Source organism: Ischnura elegans, chromosome 12 (genome assembly GCF_921293095.1).
Source record: "Ischnura elegans chromosome 12, ioIscEleg1.1, whole genome shotgun sequence".
Classification (NCBI taxonomy): Eukaryota; Metazoa; Arthropoda; class Insecta; order Odonata; family Coenagrionidae; genus Ischnura; species Ischnura elegans.
This window is the reverse complement of record NC_060257.1, coordinates 16,858,856-16,876,740: the sequence shown is the minus strand read 5'-3', so window position 1 is coordinate 16,876,740 and position 17,885 is coordinate 16,858,856. Positions and strand designations below refer to the sequence as shown.

General features: G+C 38.6%; 1 protein-coding gene across 1 annotated transcript in view; it reads left to right on the top strand.

Moving 5' to 3' along the window:
* The window catches only part of LOC124169557, a 166,730-nt gene that overhangs the window by 12,827 nt on the left and 136,018 nt on the right, over nt 1-17,885 (top strand). The window contains exon 2 of the mRNA XM_046548197.1: nt 512-678. Within this exon, the coding sequence (XP_046404153.1) occupies nt 512-678 (167 nt within the window). The remainder of the gene's footprint in view (nt 1-511; nt 679-17,885) is intronic.

The window sequence follows — 17,885 nt, the reverse complement described above, 5'->3', positions numbered from 1 at the left end:
AATTTCCTTTATTTTCTTCCCGTGATCTACCATGTGTAAACGTAGCGTAGTGATTCGGCAATTTATTCCACCCCAGCTTTCTCCAAGGACGCGTCGTTCTGGCGAGTCCCGCCAATAATATTATTAGTTGAGATACCGTTGCTATCCTTAATAGGAGGTGGAAAAATTAAAAATTTTAATTACTCTGTGTTTCATTCAATTTCCTTTATTTTCTTCTCGTGATCTACCAAGTTTAAATGTAGCGTAGTGATTCGGCAATTTACTCCACCCCTGCTTTCTCCTAGCATGCATCGTTCTGGCGAGTTCCGCCAATTTTATTAGTTGAGATACCGTTGCTATCCTTAATAGTAGGTGGAAAGATTTAAATGTTTAATTATTCTGTTTCATTCAATTTCCTTTATTTCCTTCTCGTGATCTACCAAGTATAAATGTAGCGTTGTGATTCGGCAATTTCTTCCACCCCTGCTCTCTCCTTTAGGCTAATGAAAGTGTTCTTCTTCTCTCTTTGCAGCTCCTTCGAGAGCTGAACCGAGCCATTTCGAGTCACCGGAACCTTGCCTTATGCCTGGGAGGGAGCGGTGACTGCGAGCAGCTCCGGGACGAGCTGAAGAGGGCGCGGCGGAAAGCACAGGAGACGCTCAAGCAGACCAGAATGAAGCTCTCGCCATACCTCCAGGAGTGAGTCACTTCTTTATCCATTCATCACATACCTATGTCTCTCCGTTTTCTTCCTTTGCTTTTGGCTTGATCTTGCTTATAATAGTGTAAATAAAAGACTGTTGAAGGGTGTGAACTGAAATATTGCATATCAATCCATTTCAAATCACCCAGGAAATTTTGCTCGACATTGTTTATTATCCTGATTTTTTTAATCATTGGTTCCCTACAAGTAGGAAATCACAAAACACCATTCGAAAAAAATGTACAAGCCATACCTTTTTTTGGCAGCCATTTTTAAAAGGGCGGCTGGGAAAATTTTGATGAAAATCGTGGTTTGCACAAAGTTTAATTTCGAAGCTATTTTAAAAGGTACCAGAATAATTAAAAAAAACAGTGTTCATCGTAAAAATATCTTGAAAGTGAAAATTTATTAAAAAATAGAAATATTTTGATGGTCTACATCGTGACTGCCATCTGTTGTAACCACAACGCACTTGCGAGTGTAAGCTGCAGTACACTATGGTTGCAAGAAATGACGGTCACGATGCAGACCATGCAAAATATTTCTATTTTGAAATAAATTTTCATTTCTATGATGAACACTCTGGTTTTTGAACAATTCTGATATCTATTAAAAAAGCTTCGAAATTAAACTTCATGCAAAGCACGTTTTTCATCAAAATTTTAAAAATGGCTGCTAAGAAAAGTATGGCTTGTAAATTTTTATCAAATTTTATTCTGTGATTGTCTAATTTTAGGGAACTATTGATAAAAATATCAGGATTATTAAAAATGTCGAGCAACAAATTCTATTTATATTGGGTGATTTGAAATGGAATGACCCTTGCGCTTTAATATGCGGAAACGTGGACACTTAGGAAGGAAGACGAAAAAAGACTGGATGGCTCTTAGATGTGGGTGTGAAGAATTACTTATAATCGTATTAGTAAAAAGGCTAGTAAAGGGCTGAACTGATGCATTGCACTTAACGGTGATAAAAATAGACACTTTGGAAGGGTGATGAGAAAATTCTCGATGCGTTCGATACGTGGATGTGGCGAAGAATGGAGGAGGTGAAGTGGACGGAGAATAGTGCTAGACATGGTGGGTGAGGAGATGCAGCTTCTTGATGAGATAAGTAGGAGCCCAGTGGCACCGACTCCATGAGGCCTGAGTGGGCCCGAGCCCCCTCAAAATATCGTAATGGGTGTGAGGAAAAAATGTGCCAGGCTTGTGGATTTTCCCCGGAGTATCCAGATATCGAGATTCGAGTTATCAGGGTTCAAATGTTGATCATATGACACATCTAAAACGCTTAAAAACTTAAAAGTCACTACTTATAAAATTTACCGGGGCAAGATCCCCGGTTTGGGCCCCCCCAATATTTTTTGTAAGTTGGCATCCCTGTAGGAGACAGAAGGTTTGTATGATAGGAGACAGAAGGTATGGATAGAGCGGGTACTGAGAGATGCAGTGGAATCGGAAACCCAGGGGCGGGCCCACATGGGGTACACTCTCGAGGACCGGGAACCAAGTCAGAGACTTACACGCCCGCGCCATCTCAAGAGGGTTAGGACAGAGGAAGGAAAAAGGATAGGAGGTATCGCCGCGATGAGAGCCCGACGACACCTCCAAGGAAGGGATAGGTTTGGAAGGGAGGGATAGGGAATACCCTCTCCGCTGTGAGAGCGACCAGGGCCCACTACTAGAGAAACCATGAGTTAATGTTTCTACAGAAAAGAATAAAATTTCCCATAAGGAAGGAAATTTCTAAGATTTTTCGTAGATAAAATAAGGGATGCAATGCATTAAGGGAAAACGTATACAGTAGTAAGAACGTCAAGACGAGAATTGCATTGGCAAACGAGGCGTTCATTAACAGGAAGGGGCTGATGAGAGAATCGTTAAGTAAGACTTTAAAGGAACGACTAGGGAAGAGTATGTTCCAGTGTAACGCTTTACGGTGCAGAAATGAGTATATTAAGTAAGGAGGTCAGAAAAGACTAGAGCGTTCGAGATGTGGGCAAAGAATGGAGAAGGTAAAGTGGACGGAGAAGAGGAGGTACGACGAAGTGCTAGACATGGTGGGCTAGGATATGAAACTTCTAGGAGAGGTACTTAAGAGAAAGAAGGTTTGAATGCATGAATTACTGAGCGGAGAGGGGAGCAGTGCATTAGCGGAAAACGGATTCAGCATAAGGATATCAGGAAGAGAATTGTACTATCAAAGGATGCGTTCATGAGCAGGAGAGGGAGTGTTATTATGTAAGAGGTTAAATAAAAGGCTTGTGAATATATTGAGTTTAGCACCGTACGGTGCGGGAACGTAGTCACTTAGGAAGGAGGACGAGAGAAGAATGGAGTACTTCGAGATGTGGGTGTATAGAGTAAGAGAAAGAGAAGTGGACGGACGTGGATGATGAGGAATGAAGTGCCGGACATGGTGTAAACGTCTATAATAGATCCGCAGAAGGCAACATTTTTGGATGGAGCGAATACTTAGGGGGGAGGGGTTGTTGGAAACACTGTTAGAGGGTAGAATGTCTGGTAATCGAGGGAGAGGAGGGAATTAAATAGGATTTTTAGATAGAATGAAAGGAAGTAGGTCTTATTGTGCATTGAAGAGGGAAGTCCATGACAGGAGGGAAGATTGCCAGAATAGTTATTAATTACTCCATGGAAACCTACCTTAATGGGAAGAATACTTTAAATATAACGTGAAAATCCTACTTAGAGGGTAGATTGTTGATTAAGCGAAGGAGGGGAAGGAAGATAATAGACTTTTTATATCGAACGAAGAGGAGCCGTAAAACTCCCAAGCAAAAGGCGTATGTGACCTTGATCTGACCAATTTTATTATATGTTGCTTGGGGTTTTGGTCCTGGAAAGGGACGAAATAATTTTATTGAAATAATGCATCGAAAGGCAGATAGGGTATTGAGGAATCTTAAGAAGAATTAGTCTGACTTAAAATATCGGGTGTTTGAAAATTATTAGCGAGGTTTTAACGCTTTCTAATATTTATTACAATTAACTTACAGCTACAGATGATACACCAAATGAAAGAGCAACTCGAACAGTTTAACATTAAAGGCTACAAGTGTTCAATGTGAGAGCCATTGGTCACACGGCACACGCCAAGACTATATGCGAGTTCTTCCCCGTCGTTGATTAGTGTCTCTGGAGTAATTGTGGTAACAGCTGCTTCAATCCTGGATCTTAATTCTGGAAGGTGCGCTGGTACTACAGGAAGCGGTTGTTATTATCAACTGGAGGATCACAACGGCACTTAATACGGAACAAAAGTGGTAAAGTAGCGACAGATTCCGTCCTAGCAAACTGTAACACTCAAAAAGCTTCTGTTCTCTAGCCGTCATCTTTGCTACTAGCGCTTTCTAGCTGATGGCGACGGAAACCGGGAAAGACGAGATACGCGTATTGATTTCTACCTAGTATTGATATAAGTAGTTTGTTGTTTGCAGATAAATGAATTCCTATCCGTTTGGAAAAATGTCCCTATTTAATTTATTGTTTCCGTTCGACCTAGAAATATAGTGCGGCTTCAAGATGATGCTACTCGTGTTGCTCTAAAAGAAATCTATTCTTAGTTTTTCCAGCAATATAAGCCCATCAGGAAGCGTAGCGTTGAGCAGAGTGGCCCCGAATTTAAAAGCTCTCTTATTTTTCTAAATCGCTCATTTCAGTTTTTGTCTCATCTCACAGCTTCCCTTTGTATTTTACTCTTATTTCACGGATTAAGTCTTTCTGTGCCCGAGCCCGTGTTCACTACTTGCATTCAAGGTGTGGCTATATAGTACCTCTTTTTCGTTTGTTCATTTGAAAAACTTCATCAGAGCCCTGACACAAATTTTTCTTGTGTGTGTTCAATACCATAGGTTTGAAGTTAAGGAACGGTTAAGAAACATGCTAAACTCTGGCACCCTTGAGGGGAGGTAGATCATGATGGAAATGCGAAAAAGGAGAGAATACCCCTTCTTTATCGCTAGGAATGATCACCAATATTATGAACAATAGGAAACATAATTTTGGTCGATTGATTAATCTTTAACTTTAATCTATGGTATTTATTCCGGATAGTCATTGTTATTTTGTTGGTTGGCCAGATACCCTTTTTTTAATTAACCCGTTACCACACCTGGAAAAAATCAAATTTGCAACTATTGTGGTTATAAAAATCATCATCATAAGCCAACAATCCTAATATCGGTTGGGTACTGTTCTCCTTCTATTCTCCAACCCACTAACCATTTCATAGTGACGTACTTCTTCTCTTTCACATCCCTTATAAATTGTCCTATGTAACTCATTCGGGGCCGTCCCTTACCCTAAGAAGGGGTATAAGGTTGTGCAAGACTCATCGTATCTCCTTCCTCAATTTGTGAAAAATACCCCTAAACCTCCAAAAGTCAAATAAATTTGCTCGCGTTATGTTGCGTCACGCTCACGTTGATAATGACATAAGTGGAAACGTAGGACGATTAGTGATAAAATTATGTTGATTGTATAAGTATATCCTTTCATTATGTTATCTTCCTAAGGTCTATGTTATCAATCACTAAAAACGTAGGAAAAGAAGAATTACATTGAAACGTCGAAAACGCGACACGGTCGGAAGCTAGAAAATATCGCAATTACTATTTAAAAAAATGAAAATAACTTGATACGTTTCACACCAAAACATTAATACCGACTATGGTTTCGGCAAAAATATCATTATCAAGGCCAAAGGACTGTGGTGATGACATAAGACATGATAGCATATAATGGCGTATATAATAGACTCCATAATGGCGTATTTGTCGATGCCATCGTAATAAATTGTCAGTGTGGAAATAGGAAGTGGTTTTATTTTCCTATATCTTGATTCCACATTGTAAATCTCAAACGCTAGGCAATAATAGATACCGTAAGTTTATTTAATTATCTACTTGTATCTGCATTTTAAAGCGCTGGATGGCTTCATAAATGCAGTGATTCTAACCGTAGAGATTTTCAATCCCCTATCCTACGCAGTTAGATCGGAATGGCTTGGTCCCGCTTGGCTGGATGGCAGAAAATACGGAGAAAGAGAAAAAGTACACCCTTCCATCCGTACTCCTTTTGCCGCGGTATCGCGAGGTCGCGGTAAAAATCACCTCGTTCTCACCGTGCTCGTCTAAAGCGAGGTATTAAAAAAAAAAAAAAAAAAAGAACGCTGCTTTGAAGCCGGCGGATGGAAGAGTAAAATGCTCGGAAAACTCCAAAATAAAATTATATGTATATGCAAGCGGACTATTTCGCTGCCTGCTCGTCATTTTTTTCCCTCTCTCTCTTTCACCCGTCGTTAAAATGGAATGTAGGAGGATGGAGCGAGGTTTAGCGGCAGACGATATGAGCTGACAGCGGGCAGAAATCGTTTTTTGTGGAGCGAAATGCATGCCGGGAAACAAAAAAAAGAAGTCGAGGAAGAGCGTCATACCGTGCTAATGCAGAGAGAATGGTAAACTAGTGTGTATGAACAACCACTTTGGGAAAGCTTTAGGTTTAAGAAAAAAAAATGTGTAAAATGAAGTATTTCGTGAAAGGAAAACTTTTCTCCGCTGTTAAATGTGGCAATAAAATTGGTAGTATCCCCAGTGTTTGTTTGAAAAATTTGTTTGCGCGATATTGACGGTTAGCCTGACAACTGTCTGCATTATAAAAGTGAAACCACAAACTGAATACGATGTGTTAGACTATTACAGGCATATGTATGGCAGTACTTGCATTAGGTCATGTATATTTAAGTATTATGCTGGCTTATTTACTCAAGTATCTATGGTGGGGATTATGTTACTCATAGCGATTCCCTTTGATGTACTTTATGATGATATTGATATTTAAATTAATTTAGACCAGCCATCTATTGTCTTTTTGTTACCGTTTCTCTTTTGGTTCAAATGTTGGCAAATGCCCTCTCTTCCGAACTCCATTTTTCGAAATCCTTTGCAATGGCTATATCGATAAGAAGAGATATAATGCTTGAGATAGATTTGGAGGAAAAGTTCGTTTGATTATTCGTTAAATACAGTGAAGTTATTAAATAAATGTAATGTGTCAAAGAAAATATTTTATAAAAGTATCTTTATCGAGTGTTAGATTCGGGTGATGTTATCATAATTCTGCTTTAAGTGAATGGCTCCATTTAATAATTGCCATTGATTCTTGCCCTTGAACCTTGTGCACTTGTGTTGACGGGGTATCGTCCTCTCTTGCCGTAAGCTGAAGGTTGCGCGTTCGTGTCCCGCTTCGATCAAGGCCGTGGATATGAAAATACCGGGTGTTTCAAAATGAATATCGGGGTTTTAGCGCTTTATAATATTTATTATACTTAACTTACAACGATAAATGATGCATAAGGTGAAAGAGCAACTAAAAAGTTTTTTTGCTGGCAGCAATATGCATAAAAATTAAACGTTTTCGTCCCCATCCATTAGAGATCGCTATAGCGATATGCAATAGCAAATATGGCGACTTGTGAACAGAAAACTTTATATGTTTTACTGCTTGCGAAGACGGAATCTGTGGTTACAGTGCGATATGCATTCTGTATTAAATCCTTTAGGTGATAATAACATCCTTTCCTACACTACCAGCTGATCTTTCCGAATTAAGTTACGGAATTGAAACAGCTGTTGCAACAATTTTAGAGAGACACTAATCAACGTATGGGAAGAACTTGAATATCATCATTACGTGTGTGTGACGAATGGTACACGCATTGAATATTTGTACGTTTATATGCAAAACTGTTTGAGTTGCTCTTTCATTTGATGCATTATTGATAGCTCTAAGGATTGTGTAATAAATATCAAAAAGTATTAAAATGCCGCTATTCATTTTGAAACACCCTGAACCTATTTTCGGAGAAGTATACTCCGTAGGTTACTTCTATTGAGGTATACTAGGCATGAATTCTTGTGATCATTTATTGCCAATTGCTACTAACCGTGGAGCAAAAGTATTTAATTGTTTAGGGCGGGGATCTTGGCCAAAAATAATTAAATACGTTTATAAAACCGTGGAGAAAACAGCTATTACTAGTCTTTTTGGCAGTTTTTTATTTTTATATTTCTTTAAAATTAATCTAAACGTGAATCTCCGTCTTGAGCAATTTAACTTGGCGTAAATGACCTCATTATGACTCAGAACAATATTTTATGTTCAATGTATCATGTACACACCAAACAAATCGTAGCTTAAGTTGTACTCATTCATAAAATTGACTTAAGGTGATTTATTTTATTTCAAATAGACATTAATAAGTTGCTGCTACCTTTTTAGAAGAGGAAGAGGAGATTTTTTACCCATCGCGACGACAATTCAATTTATACAGCCTTTAGTTTTTTTAAACTAGTGAACGCTATTTTTCGGCTTTCAACTCCATAGCTACCCCAAGCGAAGTTGTCACAGTGGCGCCGACTCCATGGGGCCTGAGGGGGCCCGAGCCCCTCAAAAAGTCGTTATGGGTGTGAGGAAAAATGTGTCAGGCTTGTCGATTTTCCCCGGAGGGACCAGATATCGATATTCGAGATATCAGGGTTCTAATGTTGATCGTATGACTCTTCAGAAATGCTTAAAAAACTAAAAACTAACTACTTATAAAATTCCCCGGGGCAAGATCCCCGGTTTGGGCCCCCCCAATATTTTTTGTAAGTCGGCGTCCCTGAGTTGTCATGAATAAGATATAAGTGAATAGAAAAATCCAACCTGACCGAGTGGCAGTGGTGGAAAGATTTCGCCGATTGTAAGCTTTGATGATCTACCGATTTGATCGATAGATTTTTCTTCCTCATAGGAAAATCTACTAAAATTGGTAGCATATTAATTGCGTAAGCTTGGTTTCGCTGATGGTAGGACCTGCCCGCCTTGTGACGGTGCAGGATTCCTCGTCCCCTCCCTTCCTTCCCCGTCCTTCCCCTGGAGGCGTCGTCGGGCTCTCATCGCGGCGGCGCCTCCTTTCCTTGTTCCTTCCCGTCCTTCCCCTTCTGGTGGCAGAGGAAAAAAGCTGATTGCTTATAGTCCCGGCTCCAGGAGTGTATCCCGCGAGCCCGTCCTAAGGGTTTCGTTCCCACTGTAGGCTTTGATGACAAGGTCGAACCATTGTAAATCATGAGGAGACTAGGTATTTGAGAAGCTTGCCGGGCGTGTAATTCCAGTGAGAAATTAATGGTTTTCGGTACACTGAAGATCTTGTAGACAAATGGATGCATGGGAGGTAAAAGACGAGAACTTCCGAGGGATGCGTCCTAGGGATAGCGAATAAATGTACGAAGCATATTCATAAAGTAAGAGCCGTTTAATACCAGGAAAAAATGTACTCATACGAAACCCATTTTATTGGCAATTTTAATTAGTTAGAAACATACTTTACTTCTCTAAATAATCGCCGTTCACTTCTATGCATTTTTCGTACCGCTGCGCCAGCTTCTTTACCCCCTCTGCATAGAAGCTCGTCGCCTTAGAGTTGAACCAATTGACTACGCCGTGGATTTCCTGTTCGGTTTCGAAATGTTTTCCACCGAGCCACTGTTTCAAGTACAAGAAGAGAAAGTAGTCGCTAGGTGGAAGGACTTTGCGGTGGGTGGTCAAAGAGTACCCAGCGAAAATCTTGAATTTGCTTGTTGTTTTTGACAGCATTGTGAACCTAAGTCTTAGTTCAATTGGTTCAACTCTCAGGCGGCGACGCTCAACAAGAAAATTTGATGAGTAATAAAAGGCTCACTCATTTAAAGACGCATCCTCCAAAAGCTTTAAGAGGTACTCACTAATATATTGGTAATATCAAAAGTAGTTCTTCGTTTTTGCCTCCTTGAATATTACTGGGTATTCTAACTTATGGTTGAGAATTTAGAAGTGTATTTCCCGAAGTCGATAAATTTAGAAATTAATATCTCCAAAACAGCATTGTCGGTTAGCTTGGCAACCATCACTGGGGAGGAGAATGTGTCTTATCCTTGGACAGGTTAAGACGTTCTCCTCCTAGACAACCAGAAAAACTGATCTGAAAATATTAATTCCTATTTTAATTACCTTTAGGAGATAACACCTATAAATTTCATTTAATCAATTTAGCACATCCACCCAATTTTAGAAATTAATACGGTAATTTAAATTTAGGAAAATTTGTAATTCCTTTAATTCCATTGTGAGTTAAATTTTAGACATTGAATCCAGTACTTTGATGTGTTATTTTCTTTTAACTACATAATTGTGAAAAATTTTCTTTAATGCATATGAACAAGGTACTAAAAATTAGAATCTAAAATGCACTTTGCTTTCTTAATTCCTCAGTTTATTGGTACTAAGTTAAGTGTCCTCTAGTTCTTGCGTAATCAGAGTCCCTTAATAATCCTCTCGTTCCATGATCAAGTTAAGGGAATTTTGGCTCCAAATAGTCTACTTGTTATTCTATTGCGTCGCTCCATTTCAGCCGTCGATGGAAATTTTTAAACACTAAGAGTTAAGAGAATAGAGTGGTGGTTATTTAAACATTTCGACAAGCATAAAGTCTTATCGTAACGCTGTTTTTTTAACCTAGAGTACGAAATAAGGCAAAATTTCAAAATTTTATGCATGGATTCAGGAGCTAAATGAGGACTTCCTGCTTTCATGAAAAGCTTAAATCTCTGTGAGTTAAAGGAAAGGCATGTAACTATTCGATTCTGTTGGAGGGACGGGTAATGAGACGAGAAATGGATGGTTTTCGTTGAAGCAACAACCTTGTCGGCAGCGGTGCGTGGGAGTTACAAGGGAGGGACTTGAAGGGTGCGTTGGTACAAGGGATGAGTATTGGGTTCAGAGGTTAGGTTGTGTGGCTAATCATTCGGATCCTTGCTCTCTTTTGCTGTGTTTGAACTGAATGACATGATTTTGAAAATTTTCATAATTTTATCTTGAAAATCATGTTTATTGATACTGAAATATGATTTAATGCTTTCCCGGCGAATAATGTGGGTAAACTTCTCTCGGGATTCCCACCGGGTTAATGTTTTAATATCGGCCAACGTTTCAAGTACCGTCTCGGCACTCATCTTATTTTAAATAAATCAATATTCAGCCCTGAAGATGAGTGCCGAGACGGTACTTGAAACGTTGGCCGATAGGTATCAAAACATTAACCCGGTGGGAATCCCGAGAAAAGTTTACCCACTTTATTGATACTAGCAACAATATCCACTGGATCGGGCGTTATCGAGGCGTATTGATAATTTTTTCGATCGGTAATCGATGAAATTTAAGGGTCAACAAAAGCATAAGGGCGAAGTTTAGAGTTTTATGTCGCGAGGGTGGAAGGGAGGCAGCAATCCTGTCGGTGGTCTTGGGGATATTGAATACCCACTAGTGAAATGGGGGGTTTCCATCGCCCCAGACTAATCTTGAAATATTCGTTTAAATTAGCCTCTGGAGACATCATTTTAAGTCTAAGACTAAAATTTATGCTTACTATTGATGTTTTTATTATCATTGTACTTGAATGTACAGGTTTCGTACTTTTTTTGGATAAATTACTATTTCAATTGGGGGCCAGGCTTCCCTAGCTCCTCCAAAATTCCAACCATGAACAAAAGTCAACCGTCTTTCATCTCTCGTCACTAAAATATTAAGCTAAAAAATTCAAATTCTATAATGCTTAAAGGCTGTGTGACAAATTTGAACCAGGATGGTGTATTACATTAATGAATATTAATAACTCTATTATAATATGTGGAACAATATGGTGGAAGTTATTAAAATTAGTTAAATAATAATTTGTGATGCATCCAATGAATTTATTTTCGCTCGAAGAGTTTTGTTATTACAAGAACATACTCAATTGCCCTTTTTCCTAATACTTACATGTATATCAAGACACCATACAAGAGCTAAATTCATTTATTAGGTACTTAAATTATACATTGCAATATTTCCACACTTTATTTTCGCTCGGCACGTTCCTTTGAAACAATAACATTTTCTAGTGCACTTGAAAATATTGAGCGTAAAAACATTCAGTGGGAATATTTCAATGTCGTATTTAGCTAACAAATGAATCTAACTGTATAAATTTCTCATCATCATCATCATCATTCAAAGTCATGTAAAATTTCTCAATTTTATGCGTGGAAAAGAGGCCTTTAAAAAATTTAGGCCTTTAGGTTTGATGACAAGGTTAAACAACTGTTAGATTTAGGGAAGGCACGTAACTGTTTGATCCTGTTGGTTGGATGGGTAATGAGATGAGAAATGAATGGTTTTCGGTGCACCAAGGACCTTGTCGGCAGCGGCGCGTGGGAGGATGAAGGGAAGGGGAAAGACATAAACAGGGGTCTGGAGTTAATGTGGGCGCAAGGGATGGGTACAGGGTTCATTTGTTACGATGGGCAGTTAAGTATTCAGACCCTTACTCTGTTTTGCTATGTTTTCACTGAAACACGTGATAGTGAAATTTTCAATACTTTCATTTTGGGAAATAACTCGTAATTGTAAGAGGAAAGGGAACTTTGATTTGTGAATTTGACGGTTTATAGGTACCTACCAGGGCGTTGCGATTGTCTAGTGGCTACAGCGTTCGACTCACTCCCCGAGGTTCCAGGTTCGAAACACTTGACCTATAATTTTTAGGGGTTAAATAGAAGATTGGACTTTCTAGTCCCAATCTCGCCCAACAATGACGAATTATTATTATTATAATCAATGACAGTATGCACTGCCTCTGCCGTTATCGAGACCTCTTAATAAATATGTCGAACCGTGAGTGGCTGTATTTTTACTGTATTGATTAATTGCGAAAATTTACATGCTTTCAAATGTTTATAAATAGTGGAGAAAAGGGCGGGTGGCAACATTTAAAAAAACATCTTTATAGGCTAAATATATTATAATATAATCGAATTTGTTTTAACAAAGAAAATGAAGATTTATATTCGCGAATAATATTTTTATAATCGTACTGTTATCTATTTTTTAATAAAGTTGTGCTTGATCCTGAAATTGATTCCCCAGTCTATAGCAACACATTCATCGGTACATTATATTTATTTTGTGGATTCATCTCGGGGTTTTCCCTGGGTCACGGTATTCAAAGTGGCCGACGTTTCCCTTTCAAACATTTACTACGTCTTCGAGGCTGAGGAAAAGAATGTTCTCTTAGTTAATTTTACGGTTTATCGATACCAAGGACTGTATCCACTGCCTCTTGCGTTATTGAGGCGGCTTAGTAAATCTGCCGAACCTTGATTAACGCTGAGAAAGTTTAGGGTCACAAAAGTGAACCCTCTTTCTTATTATGCTACGTTTGCTACGGCTACATTTCTACGTTAAGCAATTTAAATAGTTTAATATCTATAGGCTTTGCGACAAATTTTGACTAGGCTGACTTAGTAACAGTGGCGCCGACTCCATGGGGCTTGAGGGGGCCCGAGCCCCCTCAAAGATTCGTTTGGGGGGGCGGAGCCCCCTCAATAATTCAAGAAAATAATTAAGTTATATTATGCTTTGTGAAGTCACAAAAATATATTGTCAATTTTTATTTCCCATGTTTGACGATAGTTACCTTATAAATAAATTCAACAATGTGTGTTGAAACAAATAATTATAAGGTTAAGCAGGTTAACTGAATCAAGTAGTGTGAATCATGGTAGTGTTTCGGTGCTGCGACACACTTTGGATTCAACCTCTTCCCGGGGAAAGACCTCCGATATGGGCCCCCCAATATTTTTTATAAGTCGGCGCCCCTGCTTAGTAAAAGACTAGTAAGAATGTAATACGATTCTATCAAATTAAATTGATATCATAATATTCATTTCCGTAGTCTGGCTAAGAATGGAGAAGATGGAGTGAACGGAAAGGAAAAGGAACGACGAAGTGATGCATATGGTGGGTGAGGATAGGCAACTTGTAGATTAGATACGGAGAAGACAGTAAGTATGGATGGAGGGAGTGTTTATTGGGGAGGGACTGTTGAAAAAGGTGTTAGAGGGTATAATATAAGGTGAACGAGGGTGATAGAATGAAAGGGGGTAGTCCTTACTGTGAATTGAAGGAAGAAGAGGCTTCCTAAATGCTTCTTGGTTACTCCGTGTAAATGTGAAGTAGTCGGTTGAATACTTTAATTTTAACCGTAATACCTTCTGCACGATACCAGGATAAAAATCAAAATGCTATGTGTAGATATTATTATTAAAGTATTCTACCGATTAAGATAGGTTTGCATGGAGTACCAAAGAAGTGATCTGGGAGCCTTCAATTCCTTCCATTACCGCCTTCTTCAATTCACTATAAGGCCTACTCCCCTTCAATCTATCCAAAAATCCTATTCTTTTCCTTCCCCTCCCTCGTTTCCCTAACATTCTACCCTCTAACACCTTTTTCAACATCCCCTCCCCGCTGAGTACTCCCTCCATCCATACCTTCTGTCTCCTCCGTATCTCATCCAAAACCTGCCTCTCCTCACCCACCATATCCAGCACTTCGTCGTTCCTTATCCTCTCCTTCCATTTCACCCTCTCCATTCTTCTCCATACCCACATCTCGAATGCTTCCAATCTTCTCTCATCTTCTTTCCTCAGTGTCCATGTTTCGGCACCATAGAGAGCTACACTCCAAATCAAACTCTTCACTAACCTTTCTTTAAACTCTTACATAACGATCCTCTCAGAAGCTCCTTCCTGTTCATGAACGCCTCCTTTGCTAAATGTGTAGATAAAAGAGTATAATTAAGACTTTCTGGATCGATGACGGGGGATATGAACAATATGTACTGGCTCTGGTTTTATAGATTCGACTTAATAAATCGACTAAATAAAATAAATAACTGTTGAACCGTGATTGATGTTATGAAAGTTCAGAGTCAGAAAAGACACAGTTTTATCTCATGACGACACTTAATTTTTACCCTAGGCAATTAATTCAAACTATTATATTCCTCAAAGTCTTACTGATATGACTAATGTGGACTAGTCTGATTTATTGAAAGACTAGTAACAATGTAATACATTTCAGTAAAATTGAAATCATATCGTAATAATGTTATACGCCATATGTTCAGCACGATATCGGGGTAAATTTCAAAATGCTAATTGCGGATAAAGGATTAAAACGAAGGCTTTCTGGTTTGATGACACGGTTGAACCGCTGTGAGTTGAAGGGAAGGCATGTAGCTATTTGAGTCCCTTGGTGGGATGGGTAATGAGATGAGAAATGAATGGTTTTTGGTGCACCAAGGATCTTGTCGGCAGCGGTGCGTGGGAGATAAAGGAGTGTACGTGGGCGTAAGAGATGGGGATAGGGTTCAGGGGTTGGGATGGGCGGCTAGGGATTCGGATCCGGTGCGGAATGTGGAACTGAAAAGGCTCCCGGAGGAATGGAGTTGGAATTCCTGGGGAGATTTAGGAGGGAACCGGAGGAGGAGGGGTTCTGGGAGGGGTGGTGGAGAGAATTATGTCCCCGCTCTTGAGGGACGAAGTTTCTGCAGATATGTAGAATGCGTAAATGGCAAAGAGGGAGAAAGCTGGTGAAATAAGGAGAAAAGGTTAGATGAAAGATTTGAAGTTATCCCAGAGGATGACGTAGGTGAATTTTTCACGGGTTTTACGTCGGGTAAGGTAATCGAAATGGAGCCAAATTAGCATGCATTGCCAAGGGATGTTCGACAAGCTGATATTATATATCTATTATGTATTTTTACTTGTAATGTTAAAATTAAAACGTTGGGCAGTGAAATGTTTGCTGGTGAAATAAGCAAGAAAGGTTGGATGAAAATTTTGAAGTTATCCCGGAGTGAATTCGTGAATTTATCACGTGTTTTACATCGGGTCAGGTTCAAGCTCCAATGGCAGTGTTATAACATGCTGGTGAAATAAGGAGGACAGATTAGATGAAATATTTGAAGTTATGACGTGGGTGAATTTTTCACGGGTTTTACATCGGGCCAGATTGAAACTTTAAATGTTAGGCAGTGCAATAAATTGCTGATGAATAAAGAATAGATGAAAAATTTGAAGTTATAGAAAGTTTGGAGGTTGACGTCGGTGAATTTTCACGGGTTTTACATCGGGTCAGGTTCAAATTCAAAAAGTTGGGCAGCAATAAATTTCTAGTGAAATATGGAAGAAAGGTTTGGTTAAACATTTGTAGTTATCCCCGGAGGATTACGTTGATGAATTTTTTACATATTTTACACCGGATCAGGTTATCAAAAAGAACACAAAGTAGCTCGCATTGCCAGAATATGTTTGACAAACGGATATTATAAATATATTGTGGTGTTTTACGTGTAATTTCAAACTTAAAACGTTTGTCAGCGTAATTACTTGCTGGTGAAACAAGTAAGAAAGGTTAAATTAAATATATAATTATCCAAATTGCTTAAAAAAGGGCTTCAGTAAAATATATTTTTTGAGTTCTGTAAATCTAATAAGAGAAATAACTTCGTCAATAAGCATTTTTCGGATGGGATATTGAATGATCGAATTTTATAAATAGGTTTTAGTTCTGATAGGTAGGAATAGTATCCAATTATTCATTAATACAGCACATTAGACCTATATTTATTTCCTCGATGGATGTGCAAATGTTTTCCTAATCTTTGTGAATGCTAATTTTTGTAATCGTAATATCTATTTTTTTAAATGAAGTCGTGCTTCCCTTTATTAACCGGTAATAAATCTGACACTATTCGGCAATAATATTTCTTTGGTAAACTCAGTAAGGGGTTTTTACTGGGTCACGGTATTCTTAGTAGCTCTTTCAAAAGGGCTGACGTCTCAGCCTTAAGGCATTGGATAAGCAGTAACAGAACTTCTAAATTACGCTCTTTATAATGATCGCTTTTTGCTTGGAGGCTTAGGGGAGTTGATGGTGGTAGGTCATTTTTTCCTCGTTATTAGTTTTCAGAGTTGTTATGAATCGGTACGCCGACGTGGAAATCAACTCGAACTATTAATTTACAAAATCAAATAATCTCATCTCTTTTGAAGCTCATCAGTACATATTCATATTACTAAAGGGTGGTTGGTATTATCATAAAATCGTTTGAGAAAGTTCTATATGTACTATATTAAATTTCAAACATGCCTTTTTTAGTTTATTTCCGTTTTTTATCCTATCTCTTGGTTTATTTCATTTAACTTCCAGGAATGATTAATATTTATCTCTTTTCTTTTTCTTGTTTAAAAGTCATATATTTGATTTATTAAGCGATTGGTCAATAAGCATTTGTTGTATGTCGCGTTTTCCCGCTTCAAAAGTTAGTAGAAGTCACCCTGCCCATGATGATTCGTTTATACTTTTAACTGTAAATCCCTCACATCTATGTAAAGTTTTAGACTACTCGAAACCCCTGGAATCCAGAATGTGAGATTCTGAAATCCTCTTTTCGCTCGACAATTTGATGTTGACATCAAACTTGCGAAACCTTTTTAGTTATGCAGAGTCAGATTATGATGGATTTTATGCTTCGATGTGAAGTGTATATCTCATTTTTACGGAGTAAAAATTTTAGTTGGAAGTATAAAGAGTGTAGTGCAGTGCATTTTGCGGAAAATCATATGTTGGTGAAACATGTCAAGGAATGGCGACAAGGATGAAGAGGCATGTGAGAGCCACTAATAAAAAACAATTGCACTTGTCAGCCATTGGGGAGCATGCTTGGAGTGAGGCGGGCCATAAAATTGATTTCGAAAAAGCGAAGATAGTGGCAAAAGAGAGTCGCTACTACCCAAGGCAAATCAGGGAAGCAATGGAAATTCACAAAACACAAAATATTAACAGGGACAACGGCTACCCAATCAGCAACGTTTGGAAGAGAGTTCTGACCAGTCAGCGCACAGGGGGAGATCGGCCAGTGCTATATAAGACGGCAAAAAATGAAAACTTTTCACCTTCGACCTGAAGACGAAAGCAGGATGGCTTTCGAAACTGTTGTCAACCATAAACGACAGACGCGGCTGGAGAACCCAAAAATTATCAGTCATCGTGAACAACGCCGCGGAAACCTACGCACGAATATAAAGAGTGCAGGTTATTCTTCACTTATACTCTTTGCATACTAGGCTGCAATGTATAGTATTCATACATGTTTCATATATATTTCATGAATATGAATTCATGCATATTTCATATGTGTGCACAATTTATTTCTAAATTAAGTCTTCATGTTAATATAGTGCTGTTCACAAATTGATCAGTTTAATATTTCATTGTAT